The sequence below is a fragment of the Phyllopteryx taeniolatus genome, chromosome 13 (assembly GCF_024500385.1).
Source record: "Phyllopteryx taeniolatus isolate TA_2022b chromosome 13, UOR_Ptae_1.2, whole genome shotgun sequence".
NCBI lineage: Eukaryota > Metazoa > Chordata > Actinopteri > Syngnathiformes > Syngnathidae > Phyllopteryx > Phyllopteryx taeniolatus.
The window spans coordinates 6,461,889-6,480,136 of NC_084514.1; the positions used below are offsets into that span (position 1 = coordinate 6,461,889).

Genomic DNA, 18,248 nt, shown 5'->3' on the forward strand with positions numbered 1-18,248 from the left:
AAAGGCAAGGTTAGGAGGTCATGTGGAGGTCATTCCTCGGGATACACAGCAGAATGTGTACATTCTCCCCGGGAGAGAGCCAACTAGTGTGTGCAAAGGGGGGTGGGAGTGGTGTTGGTGGGTTTAGCAGGTCCACCGCTGTTTAATGTGGACCTCTTCTTAAGCAGCCTTTTTCCAAAACTTGTTAAGCAAACTGGGAGAAACTGAGAGATTTGGCGCACCCTTTTCTTCCCCTTCAGGTACATCGTTACATTCTAATGCAGCCTTTCCTGAACATTTTAAGCTACGCAACCCCTTAAGCATATTGGTAGTTGGCACACCCCCTCTTCCTTGCACACACCCTAAATAATGTCCAAACAAAGCCATTCAGTGGACAGTAAACCTATATCGTGGTTCATACTTCGCGGTCCTGCTATTTCGCAGTATTTTAAAAAAAAATAATATTGTTATTATTTTGTATTTTTTTTAACTTAATTTTATTATTATTATTTTTTTAAACCAGGTCAAGCCATTACTAATAGTTTCTATGGGATTTTTATAATTTATTTTTTAAAAATTTTATATAATTATTTTAATACCATGCTTATTTTTGCGATTTGGTGGAATTTCTTACACTGTTTGTGCAATATTTTTTTTATCCATAGCTCTCTCTCTCTCTCTCAATATATTCTGTGTTTAAATGCGTTTATATTCAAAAGTGTGTTTGAAGACCAAAGTTAAAAAAAAAGGTGTTATTTTTTCAGTATTTCTATAGGTATTTTTAATTGCTGATTTTTCAGTGATCACGGGGTTCTGGAAGATAACCTGGATAACGATGGAGGGGGACTTACTGTATAGCTAATGAAAGGATTATGTTTAATCACGCAAGCTTTGTGTTTAAAATAATATTAATTAATTGAAGAAATGCTTGCACACCCATTGAGTGAATCCCTGTCCTGTAGCCGTCAAGCGCATTTTCAGGACGCTTATGCAAAAGTGCACCTCAAATGCTAACTATACTTACGCGCATACGTGCAAATGTGTACACACGCATCTGCCGTGTGTGTCAGCATATTTTTTTTACAGTAGCAAGTAGACGTGCCCTAAAAAGGAACGACACAAGGACATGCTGTACATGCACGCGTACGTACGTACATGTGCCGAAATGGACAACAATCCACAGTTTACGAGCGCTTGGGAGCGTCGTGGCCGTATGGGGCGCGCGGGGAAAATAACAGTCAGAGTATGAATGATGGAGCCAGGACAGCGGGAGTCCACTTGACACGAGGTCTCGGCTAGGCTGGATCAACACGGCGTCCCTCTGCTACTAATATCGGCTGGCGCACGAGGGGGCCGGCCTGTTAAGTAGCCTGGCGAGCACACAATGTTGTCTTAGACTCAGTGTGTTCCTGTTTTTCTATATATACAGTTGTCCACGTGCGAACTGTGGTTTAGGTCATTGAAAACGGGACTTTTAGGGACAATACTCCAACCAAGGGGAAATTTGTTATTTAGCGCTATCGCCTGACATTAGCTATTTTTTTTTTTTCATAGTTTTTTTTGCCCTCCATCCATCCATTGCGCTTGCCATGTTATTATTTCATGTTTTTATTGTTTGTCATAGTCACGTAAAACAAAGTAACTACACTCTCACTCCACACGTTTATTTTTTCCCCCCCTTTTCATCACTAGTGTCTTTTCTGGATGCGACTTTCTTCGGGTGCCTGATTGGCAAAAAACACCTTCTAGGGGTTTTGCTGTGCCATCTCTTAGCGTGTCTTCGGCGTGTGCCTGCCAGCTTGCAAAGTCCATGTGTTCCATGTGGATAGAGACTCACCATTTGTGTGGAGGGAAACTTCTTAAGATAATCTTAAGGAGTTTGTTCGGTGAAAATGGACAAAATGTCCTTTTGGGGCTGAAACTGGCATTGCCGACGACAGTATTGGCCTGGCATTCATATCAAAGTGTTTCCAGTTGTTTCTGCAGTGTTGTATGAACTGACAGATGTTGTCTGTATGTAAAACATTCCCATTTTCATGTGATTGCTCTCGTGTAAACCTGCTTTATAAACAACAACTACTCGTGCACCAAACATCCAGCCTGTATTCGTGATGAAATGCAATCCACATGTGCCAAGAAGGCATTGTTTTCAGAATAGCTGCTACGTACTGTATCTTCACATCTCAGCGTGTCACAATGGTCTTGTTTCTGGTTAAGTGACTCAAAGCCACACCTGCTAACTGGCTCCTGTTGTCAGCATTCCTTTGCTGAGAAATCATCATGCCAAACCAGCCCTCTCCATGGAGCGGGGCCCAGCCAGAGAAACGTGAGAGGAAAGGAGGTATGAGAGAGTGATAGAGAGAGAGAGGGGGGGGGGGGGGGCAAACACCGCAGAGACGGCAGGGGAGAAGCAGGCCAATCGGGAGTGAGGTCACTAGTTTGACGACTTTGTCGAGGAAGAAAGGACAGCGAGTCGTGGAGCGAGCCAGAAATGAGAGAAATGTTAAACATGTCCGCCCGGATAAACAAAAGCTGCTGCGAGAGTAGCGTTCGAGTGTGTGTGTGTGTGTGTGTGTTTGTGTGCATAATTTTTTTCTTCTTTTTTTTTTATTATGACTTTTTATTGCCTGCATGCAAATGTTTTGACAGTTCTCCAACAGGGGACAGAAGGCCAAGTTCCAGGCACTTGCATAATAGTCAGGTCCACTTGATCGCTCCTATTTTTCAAATATTTTTTTTTCAAGGTAAAGATTTTGAGAATTGTTTTTCTTTTTGAATTTTTGGATGGGATCATAGTGTGTGCCGCCGTATTCTTACATGAGCCAATTTGTTATATATTTATTTTCAGCGTTTTAGTTTTTTGTTTGCAATCTTTATCATTTTTCTTTTATGTATTTTTAAAATCTTTATTTGTATTTATTTAATTGATTTTATTTTCATTTGTTTTACATTTTGTGAATTGTTATTTTTATAATTTATTTTACTTATACTAACAAGTTTTATTTATATTTATCTTCTATATTTGGGGGATTTTGTTTATAATTTCCTAGTAATATTTTAAGTTATTTTTTATTTTATTCATTTTGTTTTCATTTTTTCTGTGACTTTTTAATTAATTTTCTTTTGCTCTAAACTGACATTTACATGTATCTCCTTTATTTAGGGGATTAATTAAAACTATTTTTCTCTTTTTATAGTTTAATTAGGTCCATTTTGATTTTTATACTTACATTTTAATTTCTTTTAGTGTTTATTGTATTAGGCATATTTTAGTTTTATTTGCCATTTATTTGTAGTTTTATTTGTAAGAGTGGTTAGCACACCATGATGTTATTTAATGTGTTGGGCGAGGGTTAGGTTTAGGTTAGGCTAACCCTAACCACATTTAATGAGGATAAACGTTACCGAAAATGGGGGGAAACAACGTCAAATAACCTGCCAGTGGTGCATTTTTTTTAACACCTCTGTGTACCTGCCATTTCTCTTCTTCTTCGTGTCCCTGTGAGCGTGTCGCTTAGAGGCTTTTAAAGTTCATCGGGGAAGGTGAGGGCAGGTATCAGGGCTTCACGGGGTATTAGGAGCCCAAATTGGTTCCAGCTCTGCCTCTCCTGCTAATGACCACCTCTTGAGCCATTCGGTACGTTACCCTCGTGATTTGAAAGCACCTTTTCTCTTTAATATCAACCACATGGCCGTATACCTGCGGCGCATATTTTTATGGACGTGGATGAGAGGGTGTAAAAAAAGAGTTTTCTGAGTTGGAGTGGTCAGCTTGTGTTTGACGCTGCCCCCGAGAAGAAGTTAAAAAGGTCAACCCCCCTAGCCGGCAGTCACCTCCCCGTGAACCCCCCACCACCCTCCCCAAGCTCCACCACCACACTGGAAAGGCTTTTTTCCCCCCCTCACTTTAGTGCCACTGTGATTATTTGCTACTAAGGCTGGTGATAAAACTTCAGACGGCCTAATTGATGGGCTCGCTGACACAACAATACCACGTGAAAGTGGCCCATGCCTGGTCCTCATTTCTAGACAGCTGGAAAGAGAGGGAAGGTGGGGGGCAGAACCCCCTCCAACCTACACTGCATCCAGAAATGGGGTCCCAATGTGGTTTTTTTAAATTGTTTTATTTATTTTTTTTGTAAGACAGCATTAGATTGTACATGTCTACCAAGTTGGGGTATATTCAGGGGTGCGTTTGAAAGGGGTGCGTCTCTTGGAAAAATTGTGAAAGGCTGCATTAAAAATTTGGAAGGTGCGCACCACCTCTGTTGGAGTTTGAAAGGGGATGCCCTTCTTGGGAATCGTTTTGGACAGGCTGCATTAAAACGGGAGAGAGGGGGTGCGCCACCTCTGTCGGAATGTTGACAGGTGGCTTAAAAATGGATGTTCATGAGAGTGCACAACCCCCCCCCAAAAAAAAAAAAAAAAAATTGGGAAAGGCTGCGTTTGATTGTATAAGTGTGTGTGTGAAGGGGATAGTGGTGCGCCAACTCTGTCATGTTATTGAAGCAGGGGCGTTGCTTCAAAAAAAAGATACTAAAGGCTGCATTAGATTGTTGTTGTGCGGTTGAGAGGGGTTGTGCTAGCTCTATCTGGATAATGAAGTGGGGTGCGCAGCTTAAAAAAAAAAAATACTAATAATCTGGCTGCCATTACAATACTACATGAAAGTGTCTCATGCCTGCTTCTAACTTCTGGACAACTGGAAACACCCCTCCCCACCCTTGCCCAATCCGTCCAGAGTTGGGGGTCCCATTGAGGGGAAGGAAGGAATGAAAGGAAGCATGTGTATCCTCTGTGTTTCTTCATTAAAGTTTACTTTCACATTCCAATGAGGGGCATCCCGATGCCGGGGAAGTGGGCTCTGGAGACGAGCTGCAGTTAAGTTGGCGTGTGCAGGGCCAAAGTGTCTGCGAGGGGAAATAAAAAAGGACGGCAGGAGAAAGGGATGTGCCACCGCCGAAGCCCCCGCATCCTCCTCCTGCCTGTGCCCAAGCGGCAGCTAATACTTGAGGAATGTCTCCCCGGCGCCCGTGGCAACCCGACGTAATCAAAAGCTTTATTAAACGAGGGGGGAATAGATCATAAGGAACATTAAACGTGTCCCTCACTTGGTTCCCAAGTTGCAGCACAATCGGCCTTTTGTTTGTTGTTGTATTTTTGGTGGGGAGGGGTGTGTGTGGCCGGCGCGAATGTCGGGCTTGATTTAACGTTTATTTCTTCTTCTGTCTCTGCCAGGTTCATTAATGCCAGGAGAAGAATAGTACAGCCCATGATTGACCAGTCGAATCGAGCAGGTAAAAAAAGAAAGAAAAAAAGAACTGCTACAGTAGCACTCTGCTTCTTCTTCTTGCCCCTTCTCCTCCTCCCCTCCTCCCCCCCAAAGCCCCCCCTGGTGTGAAGATGTCCTTTCCAAAAATCCCACTCGCATGCACACTGTTGCCCAGTTTCTCTTAAGAAGAGGGAGGGAGGGGGAGACGTCTTACCTCAAGTTACCCCCGCAGACCATCTTCTCAATGTGCACAGCCTAATTGGAGATTTCCTATTGGAAGTGCATGGAGAAGCCTTTTGAATACTCAATAGTCCCTTCGTTTATTGTTGTTTTTAAATCTACTCTTGTTCTACGTTTGTTTCCAATCCCAAATTGGCAGGGGTAGCTTATTCAGCACACTTTAAATATCATCAATGTTTTTATTCTTAAGAATGAGGACACACTTCAACAATAGGACCGCTATGGTGGAAAATCGACATTTTCCCTTCTCATAGGTAATAGAAATAATGGACAGACGTAATCCCCTGTTAAGATTATGACATAAAAACAATAATTTTAACACCCAGATCTTAAACGTAATAATGAAGATGTAATACAAAGATGATTTGGTAATTTTCCATTGTCATCCAAGTGTAACAAGAATTTAACTGCTGTAAAGATTAAACGGTCAAAACACACCACCTTAATTTTGATGATGAACGACATCTACGGTCCTACTGCTTGGAAGATCTTGCGTAATAAGTGTTGGAAAAGGGCCAACGAAAAACAAAACTGTTTTAATCCCATTATACTCGCTTACGAGGCACACTGAGGTTTCGATATGACGATACGTATGACGGTGGTCCAAACTCTGAGGTTTTATGCGACTTTGAAGCTGTATATTTGGGTCAAATATAACTTTTTTTTAGAATGTTAAACCATTTAAAATATATACAGAAGTGTGTTGATTTACTGGTTTAATTCATTCTGTATCTCAAAACACTATCTCAATATCGCATATATACGTTGCATATCTTAAATCATCTTTCCCAATTGAAATGAATGGAAATGCCATTAATCCATTCCAGTCGCCCATAAAACGCCAACAAAAACGCTCGTGTCGTGTTTTTAATAAGAAAAATAGCACTCTTAAGTATTGTACTGCACTGATTGTGTTCAGATCCGTTGTTAAAGGTTTATAACAGTGCCACATCGATGCTAGTTTTGTTAGCCCATCTATGGCGTTTTGCATTGTGTGTTAGCGGACTTAAGTGAGGCAAAGTTACATGATTTAGGTAAACACACAACATCTATTTAACCTTTGTTTAGGCTGCTCTATCTTGTGCATTTTGCCATCGAAAGCCAAAGAAAAAGCCAAACACACTGTACTCCTTTGTTGTTCATTGAGCTGACGGTAAGTCCAACATCCGATATTTTGTGACTTTTTCCAAAATATCTGGGTCAAAGTATGAAAAATCATAAGAATAACCAGACAAATAATACAATCACTCTATCTAACCTTTGATTATTGCCAACTTCATGATTTGAATGTGCTTTCGTTCCGTAGCTTCCTTTTAACAGCCCATGTTAAAATGACTCCTTCGTGTGCAAAAAAAAAAATAATGAAATAAAATACAATTTTTAAAAAAGCTAAATTCCTTTGATATATTTGGCACACTGAACCGAAGCCATCTTTTTTGATGGGATGATTAAATCTCTTGATGCTAATTGATGACTTCATGCTTTGAATGCGCTTCCATCGTGTAACCTCCTCTTAACAGCCCTTGTTGCAGCTTCACGTGCAGTAATGTGTTTCAAAGAAGCCAAAGAAAAAGCAAAACGCCCTTGTGTGGAATATTTGTTCGCCTACAGACACCCAGTGTCTCCCAATTAAAAATCTCCAAATGAATTAGCATGACTAACAGCTACCCCCTAATCCCTGCCGGCTGCAGATGATCCGAGATAATTCACTTAGGTGCATTTGGGCTAATAAAAGACAAGCCCAACGCAGATTCCGAGTCATGTTTCCTCTTGAAGTGTTATGCTAGTAAGGCCTCACAGTATGCTTTCTTCTCCCTCTAAGAACAATGTTTGCGCTGTTTGAGCGTGTCATCATGTAACAGCGCATGTGTGTGTGTTTGTGTGTGTGTGTGTGTGTGCGTGCACGCGTCACTCACTGCAGTGCACAAACAAGAGCACAATGTCTTAAAGTATGTTTGGGCTGGAAGCTGAGACAATTGCTGATTGTCTGGTGTCTTTTCTCTTCTTCTTCTTCTTCTTCTTCCTCTGCCACCCTCCTCCTCCTCCTCCTCCCCCGATCCTCCTCCACCTCCTCCCTATTTTTTCTCATGCCCGCGTGTTGACTACAATCAGGTTTTCTTCTTGATCCTTCAGTGAGCCAAGGAGCAGCGTACAGTCCCGAAGGCCAGCCCATGGGCAGCTTCGTGCTGGACGGGCAGCAGCACATGGGGATCCGGCCGGGCGGTGAGTCCTCTACGCGGCTTCTTTAAGTCGGCACGCCACCCCACACTCTTCCCGCTCACCCGTGCTTCCTCTGTAATCCAGCATGAGAGCGGCTAGGCTAACAGCTAACGCAAGTTGCACTAGCACAATGTTACAACTTTCCAGCCCCCACCCCCAAAATCTCTGGTTTCACCACTTTTCCTTCTTCCTGCAGTCCAACAAATATGACCACAAATAATAACATTCAACAAACATTGCTAGGGATGGGAAGCGTAATCCAGGCTAGCAATGTTAGCACAAGTTAACCTTGGCGAGTGAAGGTGTAAAGTTATAAGAAGTTTAACCAGGCTACAGAAGTTGCACAAACTTACCCAGGCAGTGTAGTATTTTCTGAAAAAATAATACTTAAAACTAATTATTTGAGTGTTTTATCCACGGTTTAGATTTAGTCAGATTCCCATGCCGAATGGTCACTTCCTCTCTGCTTTTTGCCTTGGTCCTTTCATCTGAAGCTAACCTGTCGTGTTTCCGACTGCGGCTGACTCTCCTCTGGCATTTTCTCTCCTCTTTCCAGGGCCTATGAGTGGAATGGGGATGAATATGGGCATGGATGGGCAATGGCACTACATGTAACCTCCATCTTGTAAAGCAAAAACGCAAAGAAAAAGGGGGAAGTAAGTACTGGGGTCTTTCTCTTTTTTTTTTATCTTTCATTTTCTTTCCCAGCTTGGGACCGTTCCACCCTCGGACCTCCCGGGCTCTTTAAAGGATGGTTTTAGCGCGACGGGAGGCAGGCATAGGGAGTAGTTAAAGATGAATTAACTTGGGAAAAAGGAGGCTCGGGCCGTCCCGGGACAGAGAGGGACGGGACTTGTGGCGCCAGACAACAAGAAGAGTGGACAGTGGAAGGAACTGAACATTTATTTATTGCAGCAGAGCCATCGCTCCCCCCCTCCGAAACAGACGAGGATGCAAATGTCGGACATTTAGGGAAAAAAATAACATCTCCTGGGGAATGGGTTGACAAGGGGTTGCAGTTGGGGGGTGGTGGCGGGAATTAAGCAGGCTCCAGTGAAGCGATAAAGAAGGAGAAGTGAAACTGTCCTAGGGGTGAGATAAATCTGTCCGAGGAAGGATTGATGCCCAAATTATCTTATATGCAAAGATGGGAACGTCGCAGTACATTACGCCCCCCGCTAGCCACCCCCACCCGGGATGAGATATATGGGCCTGGATGGGGGGTGGCATGGCCTATCCTTCACGGGGGGTTTGTTTTGAGCAGAGATGTGTTTTGATTATTTTTTACTGGATGGTGACAACTTAAGGATCAGGATGGGGGTGGGGGGGCGGTTTGGTTGGGGCTGGTGGGGTGCCCACCATTGAGGCATTGAGATAAATTTATGAGGCTGTAGCTGCTAGCATAGTGGCTAAAAGACACACACATACACACTAATGCAGCGTCTCCCAACCTTTATTGAGCCAAGGCGCACATCGCTGGTGTCGGGTGGAAACCCTCTTATGTCCAAATTTGGTCAATTTCCATTTTTGTCACAAATCAATACTATTGGTCAGTGGCCACGTGGGTCTGTTATCTGGAGATATTATCGGCCGATCTTAAGTATTGAAAATGGCTCGCTCTCTTGGTGGTCCTGTGCGTAACGTACTGATACGAAATGGGGGAGTTGACGTCGACCCGCCAGATTATCTGCCCGAAAGAAGTTCCCACTGTCTTGCATCAAATTATCTGAATGTGGTCTGTCTGAAAGGCTAACGTTACACGTCTTTCACACTCACACTGGAGCTCGGATGTATTCGCGTGTAGCTTCCAGGCAGAAGTCGCGTTTCTGACATCACTGCGACAGTGACAATTGCTTTCGACACAAAGGGGCAGTGGCATTGAGCCTGGGGTGTTAAACTTCACAATCCCCCGACTCGGTGGCGAAGTTCCACCCCTGACCACTACCTCCTCGGCTGGTAAATTTGATTCCTAACCCCCCGTCGCGCATTGTTGCACAAGGCAGGCAGGGAAACGTCATCTTAAATAGCTAGTTTGAAAAAGTGCTTTTGAGATGGATTTATGAGACTGGAGCCAGTAGCTTAGTGGCTAACACACACACACACACACACACACACACTAATGCATCTAAAAGCAGTCAGCCTGATTAAGGTGGCCATCCGGGCCACACAGAACTACTGCTGTGCTGACATTTGAAAAACGGAGACATATCACACCCCAAAGACCGTCTGGGTTGGGCGGGTGGGCTTTTCTGAGGATGTTTTATTTTTTTTATTTTTAATCTTAACACCTAAACCATGCGCTACTCAATGAGCCACAATATAGTAGCACTTACCTTGATTAAAAGAAGCCTTTATATGCAAATGGTCCGATTGTTTTTTTTTCCCGACGGGTCAAAGACACAATTCCGCCGACAGAGATCATTTCACCCCTCTGGTCTTCACCTCCTCTCGCTGCCTCCGTCTTCTGTTTTGTCTCTCACTTATCTGCTCGAGGCAGCGGGGGGAGAGGAAAAGATCCGGAAGCAATGTTCCCTAAAACAGCCGCACAGCGACAACATTTGCTCAGGTTGGCTAATTCTTAATACGGGGCCGTATAATTTTGAGACTATTTAATTACGCCGGGGCACTTTTATACGCTTCATGACCAATTACATTAATAGCTTAATGCAGAGGAATATTATTCTCTCTTGATTTGATTACGGCGGCGCACAATATGCTACGGCCGGCTACTTAATTACGGCCGCTTGTTGAGCACGACGGCGAGCGCCGTGCCGCAACAAGAGGTGCGCCGATGCGCGGGGGGGGCAGGCGTCCGGGATTGTCTCTGCCTAACACTCTTGCTAATAAAGAAGGGAGTTGGGGAGTGGGTGGGGTGTACTTATTGCAATGACTGCAGCTTCTTCCGCTTTACAGCGTCCAAAAACATCTGCTGGGCTGCTCCAGGTTATATGGAGGCCAAAGGGGGCACCTCGTGCCCATAGACCCACCACCTTGAAAGATTTATTTATGACCCCGGTAGTGAGCTTTTAAGAGCGCTGCTCTCACAAATATGTGCGTTTCCAACGATCTGACATGCGACGGTGGGGCATTGGAAAATGGGCTGAGCTCTCAGCCAATGAGAGCGGTCATGAATCTCACAAACACCCCCCCACCCCACTGCCAGCCCACCTTTCCTCGGCGCTGTGTCCTCCTCTTCCCCTCACAAGGGCCCTCCAGTGTCATTTCTTAATTGCAGTGTACTAAGGTGCAGGAATGCAGCGAGCGAGCATGCTTAGTGACCTTGCGGCGACCTCTCCCCTCCTATTACAGCTTCTAATCCCCCAGGGGTTCACATTACAAAGCGGGCCGGTCACGCAAACCCAGACCCGGACCTAGAACCGGGCCCCCTGGCTCCGGCAGGAGCTACCGCCGCCCACCCCTATTCCTGCCCTCCACCCCCCCATGTACTCAGGATCCATGTCGCTGTTTACAACAAACAAAGGAGCGAAAAGCAAAAGCAGAGCCATGAAATTGTACAAAAATGGTCTCGATACAATTCTGCCAATTTCACCCGGCAACATGAAATGTTGTCGGCATGCCTACCATGAGGAGACCCGCAGAAAAGTCTTAAGAGCCCACGCCTGAAAAGACACAGGAAGTCTGTCATTTTGGTTTGAAGCGGCCATTTTGTCGAGTTCCAGGTGGCCATCAAAGACCAATTAATTGTAGATATTTTGCAAATTCAGCCCCCGAAGCCAGTTTCATTGGGCAGCATGCATTTTGGTAGGCATGTCCATCACGTATAGAGCCACACAACGTTCTCAAGAACCCATGCCCCAAAAGACACAGGAAGGCTGCCATTTTGGGTTGCTGGACATTTTAGAGTCAATTCAGCCCTTTTTTCTCGATGTCCTTCAAAGATGGCCGACTCTGAGATTGCGAAAATTCAGCCCCCGAAGCTAGTTTCACTTGGCAACAGTAATTTTGGTAGACATGTCGATCAGGAGTAGACCCACAAAAAGTTCTCAACAACCCTTTTTCAAAAACACAAAGGAAGTCAGCCATTTTGAATTGAAGTGGCCATTTTACAGTCGTTTTGGCCATTTCCAGGTGTTCATTAAAGATGAAAATTTTGCCCGTGTGGCCAGTTTCACTTGGCAACATTTTGGTTGGCATGACCATCATGAGTAGGACCACAAAAAAATAATTGCAAAAACACAGGAAGTTTGCCATTTTGGTGTAAAGCGGCCATTTTAGGGTCATTCTGACTGCCCGAGCTCCACACAAAAAGATTCAGATTGAAGCTGGAATTAAACTTGGTACCTTTTTGGGTTAGGGTTTAAAAGCGTTGTGCGCTAATGTCATCAAAAGAACCAAAAATGAGTGTTGACATGTTGTCTTCTTGTTCTCGTCGCCAGGTCTGCCAGCTCTGCCAGGCGTGCCGGCCGACTACGTACCTCAGAGCGGTCCTATGGGCGTGAGCATGGCCCCGGCCCCTTACAGCAACCCCCGTCAGATGACCTCCTACCCCGGCCAGCTGCGTCACGTGCACCCTCCTCTCCACGCGTACCCCCACCACCATCACCGCGCCATGCTAATGCACGGAGGAGGCTCCTCATCCCACCCGGGGATGTCTGCGCAGAGACCCCCCTTGCTCACGCCCATGGACCCCGCCACTGCAGGACCGGGCCTGGACATCCACGCCTGACAGTCAGAAGGGAAACTTTTGTTGGGCGACCGCCGCGGCCACTTTTTAAATAAAGAAAGAGGGAAAAAAAGGCAGTGGCGCCATTTTTTGAGACTTATTTTTTAAGAGTAACAATCGAAAAAGCCTTTGGAGCAGAACTGAAGAATTCCAGACAAACTGTGACAACCACAACTTTTTGTTTTTTCTTTTTTTCTAACATTTGTTACATTTTGACCCGAGCGGAGGACCAAGTTGACTTTATAAAGTCTTGGGCTTTAAAAAAAAAAAAAAAAAAAAACCCCACAAAAACAAAAAACTCAAAACACTCTTTTCATGTGGCGCTTCTAAAAAAGAGAGAAACATCACTCTGGAAGACTTTTAAAAGGAAAAAACAAACTCCAAGAGTTATAACTACTGTAGTATAATTAAAAAATATATATAGGTAAATAAGTTAAAACTTGTTTTGGATCACATGTTGGTTTTGTTTGTTTGTTTGTTTGTTTTCTTTTAGCTTTTAGGATTTAACCCTTTTCGGAGGATTCGCAGCACAGCACTATGTCAACAAAGAAGATGGAACATCTCAAAAGGCTTCAACATGGGCCACAAGGTCCTAAACATCCCCTCACCCCCCCCCCCCCAAGGCATGATGGGAAAGGGCTGCTAGATGACACCTTTGAAGATTTGTCATGCCTTTTTTTTTTTTTTTTTTTTTAACTCTAAAGGCTCTTGAATGAATGTTTTTAAAGGAAAAAAAACATTGTTTAAAATTGCCCAAGCACTGGATTGTGTTGGTTTTTATACTTTTTTTTGTTTTGTTTTGTTTTTTTCTACTTTGGGACTCTCACCGTTAAAGAGCCGAGTGAAGGAAGAAATGGGGAAGAAAAGCGAACACACACACACACACACACATATGGACACACGTTGATTGTGCAGCACTGGAGAGAAGCTATTGATGCACCAAAAAGAGAAAAGAAAAAAAAAAACTTAAATTATGAAAATGCTTTTTGGGGGGTTGAAACAACACACACACATTTAAAAAAAAAAAAAAAAAAAAAAAAAAAAAAGCTGAGAGACTATTGTAACAAACTTCGTACAGAGTTCAAGTCTATTAATTGTTTCCTGTTAGATATTCTATGTGTTTACCTCAATTGAAAAAGAATGTTTTTTGCTAGTTTCAGATCTGCTGTGGCATTGATATTGTATATGTCCATGAATTCCTTCCTCTTCTGTTGTTTTATTTTGTTTGTTTCTGTTTTGTTGTTTGTTTTCTCAGCACGTGTTCCTCACTAGAAGATTCCGTCTCCCTTAAAAGCTTTGTCAAAAATTTACAAAAACAAACAAAAACAAAACGTAACATTAAAAAAAAACACATTAAAAAAATACTTGTATGAGGACTGTGACGTATTGTTTTAAAAGGTGTTCAGTCACAAAATGCTGTAATAAATATTTCATTTTTGATTTTTGGTAGATTTTTGCCTGATTAACGTGTGTTATCATCCTTTTGCAGCACATTGTTGTTATTCTTAAAAAAAAAAAATTATTTCCATTTATACAATTTAGTTCTTGTTTGCACAACTCAAGTAATATATTTTTTGATAATGGAAACACTTACACATCGATCATGTATACATTGCTGTGTGTATGTCATGCTTAAGACATTTAGTAGGACATTATTTCTTCAGAAAAGATTTATCAGTTCTACAAAAAAAAAAATGGGGGGGGAAAAAAATACTTTTGCGCTCATTAGTATACATACCCTGGCAGAATTTGTAAGATGTGTGCCATTCTTTAAAGAAAACATGAGTGATCAGACAAAACATATTTTATTTTAAATGGGATTTAAATCAAACAATAAGGCACCACAATAATTCATCAAAACGGCAATAAAGCAAATAATGAGCTCATACCCATTCAGTCATGTTTATATATGAGACACAATATTGACGGTGTCAACCTGCAGAAAAGCTATAAATGTATTTACTTATCCCAAAATAAAAGTAAAAAGATCATCAGGTAAACAAAAATCAATAGTTGCTGGCAAAATACACTTCAACCTGTCCCAAAAAAATATATATTTTAAAAAAAAATATATATATATATATATAGATAAAGGATAATATTCCACAACAACACCAAAAAGTTGGAAAAGGAAGTTAAATTAATTCTCGCACAGTGTGATTTTTAAAAAAAAACAACAACAAAAAACATGTTAAAAAATATGGAATAAAACCAAAATGTCTAATATTTGCAGCCAGAAAAGGAGCAGCGAAGAAAGTGGAGAAAATGTTCTCGGTCAGGCGTTTGGCAGCGACGCCTGTCGGCCACTTCGATTAGTGCAGTGCAGAGCAGCAGCAGCAGTAGCAGTAGCATCCTCCTCAGGCTCGAGGAGGCCATCTCTCTCTCTCTCTCTCTCTCTCTCTCTCTCTCTCTCTTTCTTTCTGCTTGAGGCGTCTCCTCCGTGCTCGCCACGGAAGTCACGAAGCAGCTCCACCGAACCCTTTACACAAGCACCTCGGCCACATTGGAAAACGACTTACTTCCCTTTAATAATTTCATGCAGTATATATATATATGTATATATATTTTTTAATAACAGATAAATCTTATTCGCAGCCACGCACGTCCACTCCCCAAGTGTTGAAATAATAATGTGGAATATAATTTTGTTACATGCTTTAAGTGTCTTAATATATTATCCATTCTTTTTTTTTCTTTTTTTTAGGCTGGCAGACACATTTATCATTTTTTTTAAAAGGTCCTAAAAATGAAACTCATTGTGTTTATTTTTTTTTTTCACTGAACGTATATTCAGTCGGTTTCATTTGTATTGTAAATGTTTAGTACTATTTCATTTTTTCATGACGCGTTTTTTTGTTACGTCAAAACACCACAGAAATGCATCACGAATAACTTTTGAAAATCAGTCTTTAATTAAATATTTGACAACATAGATCTTTTTATTTGTTTGAATTCTAGGACAAACAAGTGCAATGCAGATTTTCCTACATGATTTCTCCATTTTGAAAATAGTATTATATTTATATTTATATACTGTTATTATTCGTTTTATAAATAGATTTCAATTAAAACAGTTTTTTTTAGATCGTACTCGAATTATTGTTAAAACATGTAAAAACTATAATTGTAATAACACCATTTACCTTGAATTAGTTATTTTATTTCGCTTGTTTTTGCCTTAGGCCCCAGTTTTAACACACTTTTCATTCTTGTTATACGATTTATTTATTTTTTTACCAATTTATTGGCTTAAAAAATGTTGTCTTTTCGTCCTGATTTTCCCACACTCGTTTCGTTAATGCAGTTTTTCCTCTCGCACGCATTTACACGACCATTTTGTTGGTTCCCCCCCCCCCCCTCCTTTCTCACATACGATGTCTTTTTTTTCCCAAGCAAAAAAGGAAAGATCAGATGGAAAAAGACAAAAAAGGGGTGAAAACATGAGGATGATTTTCATATTAATAGTTTTTGTTCTCTCTGTAGTCTCGCCCCCCCCCCCCCCCCCCCTTCCCATTCGCCCCCCCTGCAGGAGGAGACAGAAGGTAGATTGCCTGTGTGCTGTTTTCCTTGCGTCCGTGTGTCTTGACAGCGGATGATGGATGATCCGGGCTGAAGCAAACAACTCCGCCCCTTCATCTCCTCCCTGTCACACCAATCCAACGCAACCCCCCACCCCCTCACAACCCAAACACACACAAAAATCCAAAAGAAAAGAAGAAAAGTCATGTTTTTATGTTTATGCATGTTTGTTGCGGATGTCCTCTTTTTTCTTGATATTATTTGCACATTTTTTGCACCATAAGGTGTTTCTATGACGACGTTATGCGGGTCACGGGTGGGGTGTAAATGGGGCTCGGGGGTGGAGGCGGGCGGGGGGGGCGGTCCGCATTTGGCCCGATCATTTATCAATGTCAGCCACATAATGATTCTCCCCGCAGTCCCCCTATTGATGAGGATAATTACATTAGCTCAGAGTGAGTGATCAATAAAAGCCCGCAGAGAAAATGCTTTATTATAGCCAGCCAGCAGCAGAAAAGAAAGAAAGAAAGAACAAGAAAGAAAAAAGACAAGAAAGGTTTTATAGAGGAGCAGGATTTTAAAAAAGAATAAAGACAACATTTCTTCATGCAAAAAAAAAAGGGTTGTTTTGATTGATTATTTATAATTTCTTACAATTGTAAATTTTTACTTATTTGTCTTCATTCGAAGAGAAACGTGATTTTCCCACGGTCAAAAAAAAAAAAAAAAGAGACGGATTTCGATTAAGCTGATTTTGGTGCCTTTTACAAAACGTATTTTATTCGTATTTAATTATTATTATTATTACTATTCGTATTCATCGTGTTTTATTTTATGGGGTTGTGTGTTTATTATTAGGTCGAGGAGAAAACTGATTTTCCAAGCGTAATTTAAAAACAAAATGGACGAGGCAGATTTTGGTGCATGCTTCATATTTATTTAAAATCCTCTTTTATTTATTGTCATTATTATAAGAACCAATTTGTCACATCTCAAACTATTTCTGATGTTTATTCAATCCAAGGAGACAATATTTCTTTCCAATATATTTTTTTTATATTATCAATCATTTATGATATTTTGCGTTTTTTTTTTTTTAATTGCAAGACTACACGTGATTTGTAAAGTATAATTGCAGTTATATAAAAATTGCATGAAATAAAAAAAAAAAACGGCAACATTTGAAACGGCCCTTTGTACAGGCACGGTGAATAAATCACACAAAGCTTTGATTTGCCTGCATGCATTTTTATTTATGCATTTATTGATTTTTGAGGGTCAACAACTCTTCTCACTTCTTCATATTTAAATGTTGGCTTGTGACAAAAATCAAAAAATCAATATTAAAAATCAGCAAAACTGGGCAGAGAAATAAAAACCTTTCTATCCGGTCGTATATTTGATGAAACATCGTTGTGTTCGCTTGCTAACTAGTATTATTGTTTTATTCATTTAAAACAACAACAACAACAAAGCTTATCGTTTCTTGCTGCACGACTGATGCCTTCTCGCTTTTGTCACAGTTGAGCAGGCTCCTGGCTGCCTGCTTAAAAATGACTGACACTCCCCCCCCCCCTCCTCCTTAAATAAAAACACACGTCACACACTACACTCAAATAAATCTTGATGTTTCATAAAAAAACAAAACAAAAAAACAGGTGCGATAATTAGTCAAATAAGAACAATCAATACTGACCACTTGGGGGGACAGAATTTAAAAAAAATCAAAATCAAAATAATTTTTAAAAAAAAAGCCCAAAAAGTAGGCCTTGAGACATCCAAACGCTTCATTTCGATCACTTAAGATCGAATTAAGAAAGCCTACAGGCCATAACAGCGAATATTAATTCATGTATTCATCATATTTGTTTTCCACATGTGACATTTTGGCCTAGATGTTGTTTGATCGCCTCTTGCGCAGCAAAAAAAAAAAAGAAGATTAAAAAAAATATATCTCCTCCCGTTTTTAAGGCCGAAAACATCGACATTATCGTCACAATTAACAATTCTAGCATTGAAATCGATCAATGATTTTTTTTTAAAAAAGAGCTTAAAATATATATATATATATATATATATATATATATATATATACACTAAAACAGTTTGGAAAAAAATAGTATGCTGCGCCACGTTGATTAATATGGATGTCATTAATTAAACGTGCAACCTAGCGACCCCTACGGGCGGCCAAAGTAACTATTGCAGCTTTGCAGCCATGCAGGAAAAAGAATCACTCAACAGAAGACGATGAAGGAGAAAAGAAGAAGAAAAAGAGGAAAAGAGGAAGAAGAAAAAATGAAGAAAAAAGAGGTCTTTTTTATTGTCTTATTT

General features: G+C 41.2%; 1 protein-coding gene across 11 annotated transcripts in view; it reads left to right on the top strand.

Moving 5' to 3' along the window:
• The window catches only part of meis2a (Meis homeobox 2a), a 194,672-nt gene extending 180,837 nt beyond the window's left edge, over positions 1-13,835 (top strand). For 5 of the 11 annotated variants that reach the window (XM_061794452.1, XM_061794451.1, XM_061794446.1 and 2 more), the window contains 3 exons: positions 5,218-5,276; positions 7,604-7,714; positions 12,109-13,835. In XM_061794452.1, the coding sequence (XP_061650436.1) occupies positions 5,218-5,276; positions 7,604-7,714; positions 12,109-12,398 (460 nt within the window). In that variant the 3' untranslated portion in view covers positions 12,399-13,835. Of the gene's footprint in view, positions 1-5,217; positions 5,277-7,603; positions 7,715-8,267; positions 8,368-12,108 lie in introns of all 11 variants that reach the window. The other 6 variants (XM_061794454.1, XM_061794455.1, XM_061794456.1 and 3 more) reach the window with 3 other exon arrangements.
• The last annotated feature ends 4,413 nt before the right edge of the window (positions 13,836-18,248 follow it).